The sequence below is a fragment of the Bufo bufo genome, chromosome 1 (genome assembly GCF_905171765.1).
Source record: "Bufo bufo chromosome 1, aBufBuf1.1, whole genome shotgun sequence".
NCBI lineage: Eukaryota > Metazoa > Chordata > Amphibia > Anura > Bufonidae > Bufo > Bufo bufo.
Window position 1 is genome coordinate 106,015,904 of NC_053389.1, and position 21,050 is coordinate 106,036,953.

At 44.2% G+C, this 21,050-nt stretch overlaps 1 protein-coding gene across 1 annotated transcript in view; it reads left to right on the top strand.

The window, feature by feature from the left end:
• The window catches only part of CFAP74 (cilia and flagella associated protein 74), a 219,403-nt gene that overhangs the window by 40,572 nt on the left and 157,781 nt on the right, over positions 1-21,050 (top strand). Inside the window, exons 8-12 of the mRNA XM_040427569.1 lie at positions 3,309-3,419; positions 6,814-6,916; positions 9,646-9,803; positions 16,574-16,775; positions 20,387-20,557. Of these exons, the coding sequence (XP_040283503.1) occupies positions 3,309-3,419; positions 6,814-6,916; positions 9,646-9,803; positions 16,574-16,775; positions 20,387-20,557 (745 nt within the window). The remainder of the gene's footprint in view (positions 1-3,308; positions 3,420-6,813; positions 6,917-9,645; positions 9,804-16,573; positions 16,776-20,386; positions 20,558-21,050) is intronic.

Here is a 21,050-nt window from a genome sequence, read left to right on the forward strand (position 1 = left end):
GGGTGTTCCCGTAATGCACCCGCACCTTTTCCCGCAACGCCCGTCTGAAAGAGGCCTTAGAGAAAAAATATATGCCAACGTATACTGGACCAGTATATGCCAAAAGGTTAGGCTAGTTTTACATCTGCAACGTGTACGTCCAGCTGATTCTCTGCATTTTTTACCGGAAGGCTACCCGATTTCTGTAGTACCGGTGTTCCGGAATTTTCTGGTACCCGGAATTTTTTGCAATCCACGTCACTTCCGGTAGTGACGTGGGAGGTGTGTCTCTCACCTCGGCTTCTCATTGGCTCTGCCGGGGGTTTGTCGGCGCAGACGCTACCTTCGGCTCCTACTGCGCCTTCACCGAGCCGTCTTTTGTAGCGAGCCGAAGGTAGCAGAACATTCCGGCCCACTGCGCATGCGCGAAGAAGACGACCGAAGGTAGCATAAAATTCTGGCCCACTGTGCATGCGCGAAAAAGACGGCCGAAGGTAGCAGAAAATTCCGGCCCACTGCGCATGTGCGAAGAAGACGACCGAAGGTAGCAGAAAATTCCGGCTTTGCGCATGCGCAGTGCGCCGGAATTTTATGCTACCTTCGGCGCGTTCACAGCATTTTTATTAATTGGTCACTCAGACCACATTACGTCTAGCTTGAAGTGCTGACTAATATAACATTTTAAATCTTTATTTCATTTCCTTAAAACTATCTTCAACAATATAGACATAATACTGTCAAGTAAACGTCACAGAGGTGCTGAAGAGGTCTAGATATTTGCATTTTGTTAAACTTTATTGTTAACTGACTAGGCGCTACTGCGCCTGCGCCAAACCGTCCTTTTTCGCGCATGCGCAGTGGGCCGGAATGTTCTGCTACCTTCGGCTCGCTATAAAAGACGGCTCGGCGCAGGCGCAGTAGGAGCTGAAGGTAGCAGAAAACTCCGGCTTCGCGCATGCGAAGTAGGCCGGAATTTTCTGCTACCTTCGGCCGTGTTTTTCGCGCATGCGCAGTGGTCCGGAATTTTCTGCTACCCTCGGCGCGTTCACGCTATGGATGAATCCTCCGCGCCTGCGCCGACAAACCCCCGGCAGAGCCAATGAGAAGCCGAGGTGAGAGACACACCTCCCACGTCACTACCGGAAGTGACGTGGGTAGCAAAAAATTTTGGGTAGCAGAAAATTCCGGAACACCGGATCTGGCAGGCTGTGTCGGCCTAGAATTCACGCCGCAGATGTGAACCTAGCCTTACTCCTTTGGCTTACACATGGCACATGGAAGCCCATGGATATTTTCAGATTGTCCATTGAGATTATTCCTGCCATGTATTCTGGACCCAATGTAAAAATGAAATGCAAACAAACCCTAAGCCTAATCTGAATTTTTAGTTTTGACTGAACAGTGTATGAATACAATGTGTGCGAGGATTCATTTAATTATTGAACAAGTACAGTGCTATCGGTCAGTCCAAAAGGTTAACAAACCATAAACCTAAATATCGAAGAAAGTAAAAGTGAGGAGAATATATCTGTGTGTGCATAATTATTGGGCAACTATTGGTGTGCAGAATTATTATGTAATTAAATGAAAAAGGAAATCTTCCCATCTCACTTGTTTCTTTTCATCTGTTCAAGTGAGAATAATACACAAATTTACAAATAAACATAAAGAAAAAAATTAGTAAGCAATATAGCGCTCTTCTTTTCAGTAACAGTCATAAGCCACCATCCATGGGGTCTGTCAGTTGCTTAAAAGGGTTCTGCAGTTTGTTTAAACTGATGATCTATCCTCTGGATAGATCATCAGCGTCTGATCGGCGGGGGTCCGACACCCGGGACCCCTGCTGATCAGCAGCGCACTCCTGGCCTTCTCACTGTTTCCCTAAGGCACCAGTGACATCACAACTAGAATCACTGGCCTGGGCGCCGCTAATCTCTGTTCACTTGAATGGAGCTTAGAGGCGCCCAGGCCAGTTGATACTACTCGTGACGTCACTGGGTCTGCGGTAAACAGTGAGAAGGCCTCTGCGCTCCTGGAGCGCCGCTGCCTTCTCAAACAGCTGATCGGTGGGGGTCCCGGGTGTCGGACCCCCCGCCGATCAGATGCTGATGATAGATCATCAGTTTAAACAAACTGCAGAACCCCTTTAATCTACTTTTTGTGCAGCAACAACCACATTGTCCGAAACACTGTCCAGAGGTGGACTGTTCTCTTTCACAGTAAATCTCCCATTTAAGAAGGTCCCACAAGTTCTCAATAGGACTTAGGTCAGGACAGAGGCTATGTCATTATTCTTTCATTTTTAAGGCCTTTACTTGCTAGCCATGCAGTAGAGTACTTCGATGTCCTGCATAAAAATCATGGTTTTCTTGAAAGATGCAGACTTTTTCCTGTGCCACTGCTTGAAAATAGTGTCTTCTAAAAACTGGCAGTAGGTTTGGGAGTTGATTTTGAGTCCATCTTCAACACAAAAAAGTCCAACTAGCTCATCTTTAATAATGTCAGCCCTTAGCAGTAGCCCACCTCCACCTTGCAGGCGTCTGAGTCGAAGTGGAGCTCTGTGCCCGTTACTGATCCAGACATGGGACTATCCATCTGGTCCGTCAAGAGTCACTCTCATCTCATCAGTCCATAAAACCTAATCTGTCCTTATATATTTCTTGGCCCAGTCTCGACTTTTCAGCTTGAGTCTTGTTCAGTGCTGGTCGGGTTTCAGGTTTTCTTACCTTGGCCATGTCTCTGAGCACTGAACACCTTGTACTTCTGGACACTCCAGGGAGGTTGCAGTTCTGCAGTGTGACAGCACTGGAGGATGATGGTCTCCTAGTCGCTTCACATTTGATTCTTCTGAAATCTTTGCCAGTATTTGTATCTTTATCTTTTATTTATTTTTCTCAACCCATTTCTCGCGACCGAGTTGACTATTTGCAATAAAACGTTTGATGGTCCTGTGATCACTCCCCAATATCTTAGCAATTTCAAGAGCGCTGCATCCCTCAAGGACTGTTAACAATTTTTAACGTTTCAGATTCAGTTAAATCTCTTTTTTGGCCCATTTTGCCAGAGGAAAACAAGCTGCCTAACAATTATGCACACCTTGACATAGGGTCATCCTCCTTCATTACACAAATACATATCACCTCATATGCTTCAATCAAATAAACATTCATGTTTATACAGCTTGGAGTTGGAAAATATGCTTAAAATGATGATATAGTCAAAATATTGTGTTTGTATAAGATATAAAATATTTGACTAAAACATGTCCATTCTTTACAGCCTGTCCCACGGGAACAAATTAATGACTACGTTTATTTTTCGGATTTCAGGCAAGAGATTAAGCAGTTAAAGGAACGGGAACAGCAATATCGTAAAGCTGTGGAGGAGGCTCAGAAGAATCATGAAAAAGCTGTTCAGTTTCTGAAGGAAACTATGGCACGGTGGGGGTTCCTGTAACTACTTGTAATATAGAGATAGATTACTCTCTCCTCAGGGCAACAAAGTATTTTATCTCTTATGCCAAACTGATTGCTTCTGAGATTTGTACCAGTGGTCAGAACATTTATCAGAGCAACATTTTTCTCTGTGGTCTGTAAGACAGGACTGGTTATTATGGAAATTCCCATGGTTGCTAATATGATATCATGTTGGACAGGGATCAGCAACCTTCGGCACTCCAGCTCCCAGCATGCACACTTAGTGTTGTGTTCAAAATAATGGCAGTCAGACATCACTAACCTGATCAATCACTGTTTTTGGTTGAAATTATATTTCTACATGGCAAATAAGTTACTAGCAGGTGTAGTAGAATAATAGAAATCCAACAGACCCAACAGTCATGACTTGCATGCTGCTGATTCTGTGTAATTGAATCACTAATTGAAAGCAGTGTGGAATTAATAGCAGTGTGGAGTTCAATGAGTGAGGTCATTCATTCTTTGAAAAACAGGTGGCAATTATTGCTCTTATTTAAGGAAGGAAGGCAGCAAATGTTGTACATGATTATTACAGTGCATTTCTCTCTGAAATTCGGAGGAAAATGGGTTGTTCCAGACATTGTTCAGAAGAACGGTGTGCCTTGATTAAAAAGTTGATTGAAGAGGGGAAAACATTTAATGAAGTGCAGAAAATGATAGGCTGCTCAGCAAAAATGATCGCAAATGCTTTAAAATGGCAACCAAAACCTGAAAGACGTGGAAGAAAGCGAAAAACTACCATTCAAATGGATAGAAGAATAGCCAAAATGGCAAGGACTCAGCCAACAATCAGCCCCAGCAAGATCAAAGAAGGTCTAAAGTTACCTGTGAGTACTGTTACAATTAGAAGAGGCCTATGTGAAGCCAAGCTATCTGCAATAAGCCCCCGCAAAGTCCCACTGTTGAAAAAAAGACGTGCTGAAGAGGTTACAATTTACCAAAGAGCACATTGACTGGTCTAAAGAGACATTTTGTGGACTGATGAAAGTAAGATTTTCCTTTTTGGGTCTAGTGGACGGAGACAGTTTGTCAGACGACCCCCAAACACTGAATTCAAGCCACAGTACACTGTGAAGACAGTGAAGCATGGTGGTGCAAGCATCATGATATGGGGATGTTTCTCATACTACGGTGTTGGGCCTATTTATCGCATACCAGGGATCATGGATCAGTTTGAATACATCAGAATACTTGAAGAGGTCATGCTGCCTTGTGCTGAAGAGGAAATGCCCTTGAAATGGGTGTTCCAACAAGACAACGACCCCAAACACACCAGTAAACCTGTAACATCTTGGTTCCAGACCAACAAGATTGACGTTATGGAGTGGCCAGGCCAATCCCCGAATCTCAATCCAATAGAAAACTTGTGGGGTGACATCAAAAATGCAGTTTCTGAGGCAAAACCAAGAAAAAGAGAAGAACTGTGGAATGTAGTCCAATCATCCTGGGCTGGAATACCTGTTCACAGGGGCCAGAAGTTGGTTGACTCCGAGCAACACAGATGTACAGCAGTTCTCAGAAACAGTGGTTATACAACTAAATATTAGTTAAGTGATTCAAAGGAAAGCAAAATCTTCAAACATTTTTCACTTTATATAGTGAATGTTTGAGTTTGTAAAGAAGAATACAAACACTGCTATTTTTTTTGAACAGTCAGATATTCACTTTTCTTAAATTTTTTTTAGAGGAACAACACAAATTTGATATATTTTTCTTCATGTTTTGATTTGGAATAGAATGTGTAGTGTTCCCAATGCATTTCTGTGTATGGAATTAAAAGCAATTAGAAGGATTTTGAGCTTTATTCACTTTTTTAAACACACTGCTATTATTTTGAGCACAACTGTACTTGGCTGTTATTGTAACTCCCATAGAAGTGAAAGTAGAATTCGGGGAGTTGTAGTTTCAGAACAGCTGGAGGTTGCAGATCCCTGATGTAGGATCTTCCAGAATAATTATCCCAATATATTACAGTTGTATGTCTTGTAGTAGTTGTCCTGGATTTTCATATTGATGGTCCATCCTTACGATATACCATCAACATCAGATCTATGGAGGGTCTGATACCTCTACCCCCACCGATCTATTACCTTGTAGCATTGAATCTGGAACTACACACCTTCATATGTTGTGTAGTGGACTGAGCTAGTAATTGCAGTGCTGCTCCTATTAAAGTGAATGGGAGTAGAGTTGCAGGTACCAGCTCATGCACTGCACAATGGATGGAGCTGTGTAGTTTTGGCATTGGATCTTCTCTGTAACAGCTGATCGGTGAGGGTACAGGGTGTGCCGCCAATCTGATGTTGATGGTCTACCCTGAGGATAGGCCATCAATATCAAATTCCTGGACGATCCCTTAAGCCCCTTAGTGACCACCCATAGGTGTTTTTACAGCGGTCACTAAGGGGCCTATAAAAAAGCACAGGTGCTCCCTGCCCGCAGCTACCAGAGGTAGCTGGGGGAAGTGATCAGAGACCGTGACAAGCGGACTTTGATCACGTGATCGCCGTGATACAGTGTATAACGGCGATCACCGAAAATGCTGGCAGCAGAGCTGCTGGCAGTAAACTTTCTCCCTCCTCTCATGTAAGAGAGGAGGGAGAAAGTCTCCAGTGCAAGGATCGGGTCCCCCAGCTTCCCCATAAGGGAAAGCTGGGTCCCGATCCTCACTCCACCCACCAGTACCTTAAAGGGGTTGGCCACTTTCTGGTTACTGTTGACCAATGTGTTCGTAAGATGATTATGTGACACTTACTAATATAGTTTTTGTTGAAATTCTGTGGTATTTTCTATATTTTATAAGGTATGCCCCCTTGTTTGCCAAGTCTTTTGTGATGTCCATGCAGAGGTCCTGTCCATAAAATGGCTGCTGATGGAGAGTCATGTGACCAGGCAAATCACCTCCATGTGATGTCTTCTCTGTTCAGACACACTGAATCTGGACTAAACTAACAGAATAAGTGCAGATGGCAGGAGCGGTGTATCTGAATCGAGGAGACATCACACGGCAGTGATTTGCCTGGTCACATGACCCTCCATCTTATGGACAGGACCTCTGTGTGGACAGCACAAAAGACATTGTAAACAAGGGGGCATATCTTATAAAATCTAGAAAATGGTGCAGAATTTCAACAAAGGCTACATTAGTAAGTGTCATATTATCATCTCAGAAACATATTGGTCAACAATAACCAGAAAGTGGCCAACCCCTTTAACAAAGATGGCGGCGCCGCCCTACAATAGTTCAGAAGGTGTTTTTAGACCCATAACTAGGAGCATTTATCGTATAAGGGACTTGTATGCACTGTAGCTGTATCCATGAGAGTCCATGATTGATTAATGTTTTTGGAAACACCAGGGTTCATGTGATTGAGGCTGAAAAAGAGCGGAAAAGCAGAGAAGACATGGAGAAGAGGATGCAAGCTGTACTCTCTCTGAAGAACAGCATCTCTTCAAACCGGGTATGATAGTCTTTTCTCTTACTGAATAATGACCTAGGCTAGTAGGCTCCAGTCTGGATGAATGTGTATTATCACATCCGTGGTATAATAGTGGCTGCAAGGATGTTACTTACTGTAAGAGCAGTGAGACTATGGAGCCCCCTCCAGAGGAGGTTGTGAAAGAGTTCAAGAGGGGACTGCATTTCTAGAGTTTAATAATATAAAAGGTTCTAGATACTAGATTTCTGGAGGGGGGTTGTTAACTCAGGGAGTTATTCTAATTGCCAGATTTGGAGTCCAGAGTATTTTCTTTGCCATAAAATGAGGGAAATTGCATTTCACCTCATGAATAAATTTTGCAGTATAATAGATTTAAGCCTCATTCACACGTCAGTGCTCAAATCCGTGAGAAGGTGGTCAGCGATGCATCCGTAAAGCTGTCCGTGAAGGAACCGTGTTGGGGTCCGAGTGTCTGTTTTTTGCCATCCGTGTGCCATCCGTGTTTCACTGACACTGCACAGCTGAAAAAAAAAAATTCTCTTCCTAATGAGCCGTGAAACACGGATGCAACACGGATGCAACACGGATGGCATTCGTGGTTTTCACAGACCCATAGGCTAGAATGGGCTTGATGGATCCGTGAACACGGACAAAATAGAGCATGCATCCGTGCTAAAAACACGGACCTACTGACCGTGCTAAAACACTGATGTCTGAATACACACATTGGGGACGTGTGCTGTCCGTGTTCTCCATGTCAGACCGTGGAACACTGATGTGTGAATGAGGCTTTACCTAGATGCATGTGTTACTATGTTAATCAGATAAAGCAGTTTATCGCATTTTGCAAAGGCTATGTACAGTCCCGGAATTCTCCAATGCACCTCACTAAATTTGGCAAATTGTCTTGATTAAAAAAAAAAAGACTTTTGTCTATACCGCCCCCCCCCTTATACCGCCCCCCCCCCCCCCCCCCCTGAAAATGTAACCAAACCAAAACGTATAATTTACTGAAGATTATCAATTGGGGGTGTATCAAATATCAAACAATATGGAACTTTTATAGAATTTTATTTAAAAAAACAACTTTCTCTTAAGACATGAAACATAAACTGAATTTTGGGTGTGACGTATGACAGAGCCCAATACGTGTCTTCACATTTGACTCTTTGCCAGATCTCAGTACTTCAGTAGATACTATCACAAGCCTCTTTTACTCTATACTGCATAGGGGGTTAGGTTTTCCACTTTCTTTAACAGCCTGAAATGAGAAAGAAAAAAACCGAATAGAGTTGAAGCTGCAGAAAGATGAAGTGAGGTGCCTGACTTTCTCCATTTGGGCTATCCGTCTACCACCTACAATGCCCTATGTGTTTCATCACTGCTTTGTTCCTGCTGTGAGTCATCCGGGGCTAAAGCAGCAATACTAAATAAAAACTACAGATGGTTAATTCAATTTTCCGCCTGGCAACGGTCATGCAGCAAAAGTGCCTTTGACGGATCTTTAATGACGTTATACAGCATCTCTATGAGCAGTAAAGCACTTTTCAAATACTTAAAGGGGTCGTACACAATTATGAAAATGGGCCTGTTTTTGTCCAGAATCTCCGCAGCGGTCCATGACTTGTTTCTGGGATTACAGCTTAAAGGGGTATTCCCATCCATCAGTTTTCATACTTACCTGCGGCAAGCGTGACGTTCACATCCTGGATTCGGCTGGGTGGGCTAAGTCAGCTTGATTGACGTCTTCTCCCAGCCGGGCCGCGTGCTGTCTTCAACGCACACGCCGCCGCGCATGCGCCATGGTAACTTATTCCTGGCCTGTATAGTACAGAGCCGGCGTGCGCGTTCGCAGCTCTGTACTATACTGGCCAGGAAGAAGCCATGGCGCATACGGGGCGGCGTGCGTGTTCAGGGCATTGCCCGGCCGGGAGAAAATCTTCAGTCTTCTGCGCAAGCGCGGCCACAGGATTCGACAGGTGAGAGGTGGCCGTAACCAGGGGAGACGAAAGACAACAATCAGGTAAGAGGGGACTTACTTTCTCAAAAAGGGTGGGAATTGGGTAATAAAATGTATTTACAAAAATGATCACTGTAAAATCATTAACAGATTTAACAGTGATAATTGTGATGGGAATACCCCATTAATTCCATTGACGCGAATAGGGCTGAGCTGCAGTACCACACACAACTCTTGTATGTATATTCCATGCATATCCTGCATACAAGTAAGAATCTGTGGTTGCTGTTTGGTATCTGACGAGATGGGACAGCACTGTCTTACTGCCGTTTAATTGCACACAATGAATTGTCCAGTAATGGAAGAAAACAAGTATACATTCTGAATTCTGATTAATTTCTCCAGTTGTACTGCTAGATTTATTGGAAGCTGGCAGCTCAGGGGGAATGCCCCTTTTTGCTGCTGTTCTTTCCCTGTAACATAGAGAACTCCTAACAGAATATAGGGCTGGTGGCAGTTGAAGATTTAAACTGAGCGTGTGCGACCCCCTCACTGAAGAGGACAAGAAATAAGGAAAAGAACAAACAGCAGGTGGCGCTATACAGATACATTTTATTGAATAGCTCAGTAGCTATAGAAAATTTTTAGTTACATGCCTTCACTGAATTATAGTTAATAAGTTAATACTGATTTTAAACTGAGCATGCAATGTTATAATACTACAAATAGTTGTTTTTTTTAGCTGTGCCTTGTCTTCTTCTGCATTAATCATGTGTTCTACATTTTACAGGAAAACCTGCGTGTGGCTGAGTCTAGGAACAAAGCGCAGGCTGTGCTGGCTAAAAGACAAGAGACGCTGGAGAAAGAAGCTGTGCTAGCCAAAGGAGGGGATGTTACAAAGTTTATCGTGCACAAGAAGAGGCTTCAAGAGTATGAAAGGAGAAAAAAGTAAGTTATCAGTCATGAGTATGATGACATCGGAAACATTTGCTCGTTAAAGGGGTTGTCTCGCTTCAGCAAAAGGCATTTATTATGTAGAGAAAGTTAATACAAGGCACTTACTAATGTATTGTGATTGTCCATATTGCTTCCTTTGTTTGTTTAATTAATTTTTCATTTTATACACTGCTCCTATCCAGAGGTTGAGACCACCCTGCAGTCAAGCAGCGGTGGTCGTGCTTGCAAACTATAGTAAAAAGCGTTGGCTTCTCTGGTGGGTGGGGCCGTAGGAGTGTGCCTAGGGCAGTGCATGCGCAGCGACTCCCATCCCGGCCACCTCGTATCTGCTCTGCGGAGCAGTTCATAACGTGATGAAAAAATGAATCAAGCCAGCAAAGAAGGCAATATGGACAATCACAATACATTAGTAAGTAATTTGTATTAACTTTGCTTATTGTGCCCTCCAGCTGAGAACAAAAACGGAGGAGCTCTCCTTCATGGGCAATAATGGGGGCCCAGAGATGGGACCACCACTGTTCTTTCTTTTAGAACCTGTCTGATCAACAGGTTATAAATGTAAGAAGAGGGTTGTCATGAGATGGAGATGAGATTGGGACATTGCAGATTCAAAAGGCCACTATTTGTCCATATGAGGTTCAAGCAGGTGGTCAAAATGCAATAAATTTACAGTCAGGTCCATAAATATTGGGACACCGACACAATTCTAACATTTTTGGCTCTATACACCGCCACAATGGATTTGAAATGAAACGAACAAGATGTGCTTTACCTGCAGACTGTCAGCTTTAATTTGAGGGTATTTACATCTAAATCAGGTGAACGGTGTAGGAATTACAACAGTTTGCATATGTGTCTCCCACGTGTTAAGGAACCAAAAGTAATGGGACAGAATAATAATCATAAATCAAACTTTCACTTTTTAATACTTGGTTGCAAATCCTTTGCAGTCAATTACAGCCTGAAGTCTGGAATGCATAGACATCACCAGACGCCGGGTTTCATCCCTGGTGATGCTCTGCCAGGCCTCTACTGCAACTGTCTTCAGTTCCTGCTTGTTCTTGGGGCATTTTCCCTTCAGTTTTGTCTTCAGCAAGTGAAATGCATGCTCAATCGGATTCAGGTCAGGTGATTGACTTGGCCATTGCATAACATTCCACTTCTTTCCCTTAAAAAACTCTTTGGTTGCTTTTGCAGTATGCTTTGGGTCATTGTCCATCTGCATTGTGAAGCGCCGTCCAATGAGTTCTGAAGCATTTGGCTGAATATGAGCAGATAATATTGCCTGAAACACTTCAGAATTCATCCTGCTGCTTTTGTCAGCAGTCACATCATCAATAGATACAAGAGAACCAGTTCCATTGGCAGCCATACATGCCCACGCCATGACACTACCACCACCATGCTTTACTGATGAGGTGGTATGCTTAGGATCATGAGCAGTTCCTTTCCTTCTCCATACTCTTCTCTTCACATCACTCTGGTACAAGTTGATCTTGGTCTCATCTGTCCATAGGATGTTGTTCCAGAACTGTGAAGGCTTTTTTAGATGTCGTTTGGCAAACTCTAATCTGGCCTTCCTGGTCCAATATTTCATTTTTTCCCAGGGCCACACCTTGTCTAAAACCGGCCCTGTACATGAGCCATTATAAATAAAAATAGGTATTTGAGAATATATTTACCGTATAATAAAATAATATTTAAGTATTTACATTTTCTTCATTCCCGGAGAACCCCTTTAAATGGGTTATCCCGTGATTGATGTATATAATGAAAATCAGACATTGTATAGTACATGACAATATCTTTCTACCAAAGCTAGAACCAGCCCTGGACCTCACATGGATCCAGAGATCTCCACATTCACTGCTCCAATTGCTTTGCTAGCTTTATTTCACGCGTGTCCTTTCTGCTGCAGTTGGTGGCAGTTGAAGGATGGAACCACGTATGTGCTGGAATCTCAGTGAGCAGGACAAAGAATTTAGAAAAAGAGCAAGCAGCAGGTGGCGCTATACAGATATCTTTCAGTGAATGACTTAGTGGCTATATAAGATTTTTATTTATATGCACTTTCAAAAGTATTCAGATCCTGGTGCTGGTTTGAAAAATGTAGAATGTTTTTTTTTATGGGACAATCCATATAACCTGATCAATGTGTATAAAGTTCATATACAGTATGTGTGACTGGGTCTTGTACCACAGTTCAGCCCATTTAAAGGCACAGTGGCTTGGATGGGTGTGTTGCTGTGTAATGAAAATGCTGTTCCCCCCACCCTATATTGTAGTGGCAAAAAATCTGGCCTAGTAAAGGACCCTAAAGCCTGTATTAGGCCTCATGCACACGACCGTTCTGTTTTTTTGCGGTCCGCAAACCGCGGATGCCTATTCTTGTCTGCAAAACGGACAAGAATAGGACATGTTATTTTTATTTTTTTTGCGGGCCCACGGAACGGAGCAACGGAAGCGGACAGCACACTGAGTGCTATCTGCATCTTTTGCGGCCCCATTGAAGTGAATGGGTCCGCACCCGAGCCGCAAAAACTGCGGCTCGGATGCGGACCAGAACAACAGTCGTGTGCATGAGGCCTTAGACCGGCAAATCAGCATGCAATTGTCAGAAGGGAAGCGTTCCCTCTTGGCAATCGCTTGCTAGCAAGTTGAGGAGACTGCTGCTATTACATGCAGCGATCTCTTCCACAGCATGGGGAGGAGCGATCGACATGGCATCGCAACTTCCCTTAGGCATCTTTCACACGAACGATACGGATTGGCCCCGGATGCATTTAGGATGCGTTCAGTGAAACTCGCACCATTTTGCAAGCAAGTTCAGTCAGTTTTGTCTGCCATTGCGTTCAGTTGTTCAGTTTTTTCTGTGACGGTGCAATGCGTTTTGATGTGTTTTTCACGTGTGTGATAAAAAAAACTGAAGGTTTACGAACAACATCTCTTAGCAACCATCAGTGAAAGCCCCACTGAAGCTCCATTCACTTCTATGGGGCCAGGGCTGCGTGAAAAACGCAGAATATACAACATGCTGCGATTTTCACCCAAGGCAGAACTGATGCGTGAAAAAAACGCTCATGTACACAGACCTATTGAAATTAATGGGTGATGATTCAGTGCGGGTGCTATGCGTTCACATCACGCATTGCACCCGCGCGGAAAAATAGCTCGTGTGAAAGGGGCCTTACTGTCTAGTGGTTTGCAGGTGGCAGATTGTAATTAGACACCATGATCTGCCGCTGGCAAGCGCTGATTTTTAAGTATGCCTAAAAATCTGACTTGCCGGATGAACGAGCGTTTGCATCATCGAGCGTCATCGGGTAATCTACGGCAGTATTACTTCAAGATGATCATTAGTGATTATCGGCTCAAATATCGTCCAGTGTAATAAAGCCTTAAAGGGAACCTGTCATCTGTCTCACTGAGGGCAGCATAAAATAGTGACAGAAATGCTGATTTCAGCGATGTGTCACTCATGAGCTAAAAGTATGTGGTTGCTGAGAACCAGCATCATAATCACTGCAGCCCAGGCCTTGTAAAGAGTCAAATCTACCTGAGAAGAGTCCTGGTTATTCCTAATCTCCTGCTCCCTCACCCATCTGCTGATGATTGGCAGTTCTCTCCTAGAGAGAAAGGGAGAAAACTAGGTAGAAGACGGTCAATCATCAGCAGGTGGGCGGGAAAAGAAGGAATTCATGAATAACCGTGACTCTTCTCAGGTGTCTGTGACTCTTTTCCAGGCCCAGTCTGCAATGATTGTGATGATGGTTCTCAGCAACCATTTACTATTAAGGCTACTTTCACACTAGCGTTCGGGGCTCCGCTTGTGAGCTCCGTTTGAAGGCTCTCACAAACGGCCCCGAACGCATCCGTCCAGCCCTAATGCATTCTGAGTGGACGCGGATCCGCTCAGAATGCATCAGTCTGGCAGCGTTCAGCCTCCGCTCAGCGAGCTGACACCTGAACGCTGCAAGCAGGTGTCCGCCTGGCCGTGCAGAGGCAAGCGGATCCGTCCAGACTTACAATGTAAGTCAATAAGGGCGGATCCGTTTGAAGATGACACCATATGGCTCAATCTTCAAACGGATCCGTCCCCCATTGACTTTCAATGTAAAGTCTGGACGGATCCGTTCAGGCTACTTTCACACTTAGAATTTTTTTCAAACTATAATGCAGACAGATCCGTTCTGAACGGATACAAACGTCTGCATTATAGGAGCGGATCCGTCCGAGCAGACATCAGACGGACCCGCTCTGAACGCTAGTGTGAAAGTAGCCTAACTTATAAATGACAGACCGCTGAAATCAACTCACCTGTCTCTTCTTTATGCTGCCTGTCTCTACTTTATGCTGCCTGTCTCTTCTTTATGCTGCCTGTCTCTTCTTTATGCTGCCTGTCTCTACTTTATGCTGCCTGTCTCTACTTTATGCTGCCTGTCTCTACTTTAGGCCTCATGCACACGACCGTTGTGTGCATCCGTGGCCGTTGTTCCGTTTTCTGTGATTTTCTGCGGACCCATTGACTTTCAATAGGTCAGTTGAAAATTCGGAAGATGCACCGTTGTTCATCCGCGGCCGTGATCCGTGTTTCCTGTCCGTCAAAAAAATTTGACGTGTCCTATTTTTTTGACGGACAACGGTTCACGGACCCATTCAAGTCAATGGGTCAGTGAAAAAACACGGATGCACACAAGATTGGCATCCCCGTCCGTGATCCGTGGCTGTTGGCAACTTTCACACAGACGGATCACAGATCCGTCTGCATAAAAGCTTTTTCAGATATGAGTTTTCACTTTGTGAAAACTCATATCCGACAGTATATTCTAACACAGAGGCGTTCCCATAGTGATGGGGACGCTTCAAGTTAGAATATACTGAGAACAGTGCGGCCTCCCCTCTCCCCCCCCAGTTAAAATCACGTTCCGAATCCCCCATCATTGGTGGCCAGTGCGGCCTCACCTCTCCCCCCCCTAGTTAAAATCACGTTCGAAATCCCCCATCATTGGTGGCCAGTGCGGCCTCACCCCCCCCCCCTAGTTAAAATCACGCTCCGAATCCCCCATCATTGGTGGCCAGTGCGGCCTCACATCTCCCCCCCCTAGTTAAAATCACGTTCCGAATCCCCCATCATTGGTGGCCAGTGCGGCCTCACACCTCCCCCCCCCCCCCTAGTTAAAATCAAGTTCCCCCATCATTGGTGGCAGTGGAGAGTTCCGATCGAAGTCCCAGTTTAATCGCTGGGGCTCCGATCGGTATCCATGGCAACCAGGACGCTACTGCAGTCCTGGTTGCCATGGTTACTTAGCAATTTTTAGAAGCATTATACTTACCTGCGAGCTGCGATGTCTGTGTCCGGCCGGGCGCTCCTCCTACTGGTAAGTGACAGGTCTGTGCTATAAGCAATGCGCCGCACAGACCTTTCACTTACCAGTAGGAGGAGCGCTCGGCCGGTCACAGACATCGCAGCTCGCAGTTAAGTATAATGCTTCTAAAAAATTGCTAAGTAACCGTGGCAACCAGGACTGCAGTAGCATCCTGGTTGCCATGGTTACCGATCGGAGCCCCAGCGATTAAACTGGGACTCCGATCGGAACTCTCCACTGCCACCAATGATGGGGGAACGTGATTTTAACTAGGGAAAGGGGGGGGGGAGATGTGAGGCCGCACTGGCCACCAATGATGGGGGATTCGGAACGTGATTTTAACTAGGGGGGGGAGATGTGAGGCCGCACTGGCCACCAATGATGGGGGATTCGGAACGTGATTTTAACTGGGGGGGGGGGGGAGAGGGGAGGCCGCACTGGCCACCAATGAATATAATATTGGGGAGCTAGGGGGTCTGCCCCCTCCTTCCTGGCAGCACCTGATCTCTTACAGGGGGCTATGATACGCACAATTAACCCTTTAGGTGCGGCACCTGAGGGGTTAATTGTGCGGATCACAGCCCCCTGTAAAAGATTGGGTGCTGCCAGGCAGCAGGGGGCAGTTATGTACACAGTTCGTAGGATATTCTAACTTGAAGCGTCCCCATCACTATGGGAATGACTCTGTGTTAGAATATACTGTCGGATATGAGTTTCACGATCTAACTCAAATCCGATGGTATATTCTAACATAGAGGCGTTTCCATGGTGATGGGGACGCTTCAAGTTAAAATATACCATCGGATTGGAGAAAACTCTGATCCTATGGTATATTAACTCCTGACTTTACATTGAAAGTCAATGGGGAACGGAAACCGTTTGTAATTGCACCATATTGTGTCAACGTCAAACGGATCCGTCCACATTGACTTGCATTGTAAGTCAGGACGGATCCGTTTGGCTCCGCACGGCCAGGCGGACACCAAAACGTGGATCCTCCAAAAATCAAGGAAGACCCATGGACGAAAAAACGATCACAGACCTACGGACCCCGTTTTTGCGGACCTTAAAAAAAAAACGGTTGTGTGCATGAGGCCTTATGCTGCCTTTAAGTTTTACATTGAAGAGTAAACATGATGAAGTGTTGGTGGGATCAGCGCTAATCACACAAGGATGGTCAATCGGATAGATCATCAATGTAAAATCCTATAGACTGTCTTTAATAATACAAATTTACCAATTGTGACTGTACGACTTTCTTTAGAAACCCAAACCTTCCCCTTTACACTAAATTGGAGATAATTCATAATAATTTAGGACAGAAAGCCTCTTTTGTCACTTGGTCACACTTAACAGATGGACAGTAATGTGAACAATACTTGTGCTCTTATTTAGAGAGTTTGAAGAGTCACAGAAAATAAGGAAGCAAGAAATTGTAAGTCGGATCTTACAAGAGGAATCCAGCCAAGGAAAACAAAAAAGACAAGCCTCTTTAGTAATGACCAAGATCCAGGAACATGGCAGCCTGCGAGCCAAAGCATTGCAGTATATCCAGTCAGCTGTAGTGACAGAGCCAGAGGACGACCAGGAGCTGACGGTAGGAACCCAAGTAACTATGTGCACTTCTCTACGTTTGTGACCATGGTTCTAAGGAGTTTGTGCAAATACTATGAGGATAATTATTGTTAGTTAGATATTAAAATGATAGCATGGTCATAACTGTGCATAAGGCATCTCACCCAAAATGGCGAAAGGCACTGTTGTGGGTAATCAGTGCAGGTTGAAAAGCTGTAAGGTCATGGCCACTAGGGGTCTCACTTCCACCTAATTTGCAGTCCACGGCCTGTTGTCAGACAGGATCCGTCCCTAGTAACAGAGACACAGAAGATGGATCACGGGAAATGGGGACGTGTCAGAGCTAGCTGAGCTCCTGAGCCTGATAAAAGAACTGCTCCTACACAGCTTTTGAAGATTATAGGCACCTCCTGTGTGTCTGTAAGTGTGATCTCTCCCTCCTTATCTGTTCTGTGAGTTCCGGAGCTGAAAACAAACATAGTGGGAAGTAAGGGAAAGGACTTCACAGTAGTCCAGTGCTGGCAGGTTCCGCAGAAGGGAGACACCGCCTACTTTTGAGAGAAATGCATCTAGCTGTGTAGCTGAAAGGAATAATATGACTGAAAGAGAAATTAGGGAATCCCAAAAATACCTGTTCAATCACAGTTAGGATTGTACAAAGAAGCTCAGGTACACTTTAAAGTTAGCTTTTTTTTCTGTCATTTTTTAAGTGGCCGTACAATCTTTTACAATTGATGGCCGATACCCGACATCCCCATCGATCAGCTGTACTGCAGTAACGCCATACTCGGTGTCGAAACGACACAGCTCTGTCTGTTGTGCAGTGGATGGAGCTGATTATTGCAGTGCTGCCCTCATTACCATCAATACTGCAGTAACAGCTCCGTCCATTGCACAACTGACAGAGCTGTGTAGTCCTAGCTCCAACTCTGGCGCCAGAGGTACTCTGAAATAGCTGATTGGAGGGAGTGAGGGTGTCAGACCCCTGCAAGTCAATATTAGGCCATCAATATTAAAATCCCAGAAAACCCCTTTAATGAAATAGTTACCCAACTTTTTGTGTTTAAAAGTTCTGTAAAAAGACACTATTGATGCCATTAACTAAACCTTATAAAAGTTTGGTCCACGTGCCATGCAAATGAAATTGCAAAGTAACAAACCTGGACAGATCTTTTCATATTGAAAATCCATCCAGCTTAATTTCAAAGCAAACACAGATAATTTTTATATGGCATCAGTGTTCCCCGCCGCCAGGCAATCTTTTACCCAGCCATCTCTGCTACGAGGGAAGAGATGTAATGAAACTTCATAATATGATCGCTACCTGCCGTTTAATTGTATCTGAACAGCATGTTATAAAGATGCTAATTATGATACAGAGCGAGAATCACAGTGCACAATCTTTAAAATAACCATGAAATTATTTCTTGTTTCAAGTTCCTTGGTGGGTAATTTTATGATTTCACACTTTTCAAGGAGGACCAAAAAATGGAAAAATAATAGGTTAAGACGGAAAGTCACCATAATTAAGGTTACAGTGTTTATCGTGTTTTAACTGTTGAAGAACAGCACTCAGCTTTCCCAGAGTACGGAAAGGCTAACCTGCCTGCTTTATGAAGTGTTGTGAGAGCAGGGAATGAAGCCTACACTGAGGGATAGCTGCCATATCGCTTGTGACTCAGCTTTCCTAGAAACTGATAACAAAGAAATGATTTTGTTTCAAGGCCATGGACACCTTTTGGGGACATTTTTATTATTGCATATTACTTATTTTGGGCTAAAAAATAATTTTCCAATTGGCATTTATTAAAAATGTCCAACTGTTTGTCTTCTACAGGCTTCAGGTATCGCTGACTCTGCAGACTGCTCTATCCCCTTCTCATGTGGCAGAGAGGAGCTGTGACTGCTCCATTTCTAGCCCTTATCTCTTCACTCCTGACAGCTTATAAACACTGAAGCTGCTTATAATCAGCATAGGCTTGGCTAGGTACAAGAACCGATTACCAGAATCAGGCGTATTCCAGACACAGTGACGCCAGCTGCGTCTTATTCACTGGATCTGTCAGGGTTCCGAGGTGAATACCGGCATTTCGTCCTTTATGTTCACTGCCATCTGAAACGGAGGATCCTGCCGGAACCTCTACCGCGGATGTGCACTTAGCCTTAAATAAGTGTTTGTAACAGACAGAAGGTTCTGACAGAATTCTCCATTGCAGATTCGGGGGGGGGGGGGAGAGCAAAAGACTTTGTGCAGCTGAATTATGTTTAGTAGAATTCGGGATTCCCTACCGAAAACTCAACTGACACTACTATAGTCAATGGGATCTGTCTGGCATCTGTCACCGCATATGTGAACCTAGCCTCAGGAAAACAGAGACAAGGGTTACAAACAACATCATCAGCAATGATTTTATTGAGGAGGAGAAAAACAGTCGGTGAAACCTGAAGGGTGTAGAATTTTAATAAAGACCAATTGGAAAAATGCTTTTTAGCCCAAAATAAATACAGTGATTTAATAAAAAATGTCCCCAAAGGACTCCATAGCCTAAAAGAGTAACTAAACTTTTATACAAGTTGCTTTTAGGCCTCATGGACACGACAGTGTTTTTTCACTGTCAGTGATTTGGCTTCAGTGGTCCGTGTCCGATTTTGCTTCAGTTGTGATTCCTTGTGTCTTCCTTTTTTTTTGTCTGACAGGGGAAAAAAAAAAGGAAGGTTAATGAAAAGTGTAATTTTATTGCACCAAGGTCTTGTAGAAAAAAACGGACACGGATGACATACCAGTTGTGCATCCATTTTTTTTGACTGACCCATTGACTTGAATGGGTCCGTCCTCCGTTTTCCACTGACAAGAATAGGACAGGTTATATTTTTTTGACGGACTGGAATCACGGATCACGGACGCGGAGAAAAAACGGAGGACTATCTGTTTTTATTCACAGCTCCCTAGAAATGAATGGGACCTCCGCTAAACTGTGAAAAATGACGGAACGGACGCGGATGCACACAACGGTCGTGTGCATGAGGCCTTAAACTCTACTAAATAGTCCCAAAATAATTTTTGCTATATACTTTATTAATTAATGATGCTGTAATTAAAGGGGTTGTCCGGGACATACCCACATTTTCACAGCGATCTGTGCTTCCTCCTGTGCAGAGTTCTGCAGAAATCCGTACACTATACAGATAGTGACAAGCCAGTGCTGTACGGGAATGCTGATTTTAAGAAGTGGTACTATCAAGAACTTTGGGTACCTTTTTAAGTTACAAAACAACATATTTCATTAATAAAGTATATTAAAAAAATTATTTTGGGGCTATTTAGAAGAGTTTAAAAGCAACTTGTATAAAAGTTTACTTACTCTTTAAAAGAGAACCTGTCACCAGTAGTAAGATATAAAAACTAGCACAAAAAAAACCCAAGTGACAGGTTTGCTTTAACAGAGGGGGATGATGTTGAAAAACTCTGTTAGGACAAGCTGTCCTTGCATTGCATGGATAGCCATTCATCTGAATGGATCACCCTAGATCCCTGGCAAACAGCAGGGGGAAGATGCCGCCATCCAGCAGCTGCAGAGGATTTCTAGTATCATTTTCATGAAGAATATTCTATAATTATTTTTTTGTGTGCAGCATAAGTGGCGTTCCCCCTCCCCTCCATCATCTGATGAAGAGGACAGATCCCTAGCCGCGCGTCCTCCTTATCTGTCACCAAGAATTACATATGAATCTGAAGAAGAAAGTGAAAACTTGGTTCAACCAGAGTTCAGAGGATTATGGAATGAAGACCCCAAACCCTATAAGGTAAAGGAGGAATAGCGACGTGTGCTCTTTCAATGTATGATCCACCCAACGACTCTCTGTCACTTTTAAAGGCATCTGTCAGCAGATTTGTATCTATGAAACTTTGTTGCACCTTTTGCACTTTGATAGACAGGGCCAGGCATGATCACGTTTACACTGCTCTGCCCCCCTGTCAATCAAACTGGAGCTGGAGAGAGCAGAGCCTCTAGGAGTAAAGGCAACGCCCCCGTTGCTCCTAGAGGCTCATTTGCATATATTAATGCGGGCACATATGAACATGGGACCAACACAGATGTCTTCAGCTGCCAAGTGCACATGTAAGGGTCCATTCACACGTCCGCAAATGGGTCCGCATCCGTTCCGCAATATTGGGAACGGGTGCTGACCCATTCATTCTCAATGGGGCAGAACGGGAATGCGAAGAGCACGCTATGTGCTCTCCGCATCCGCATTTCCGTAGCGCGGCCCCGAACTTCCGGGCTTCGGCCCCAAA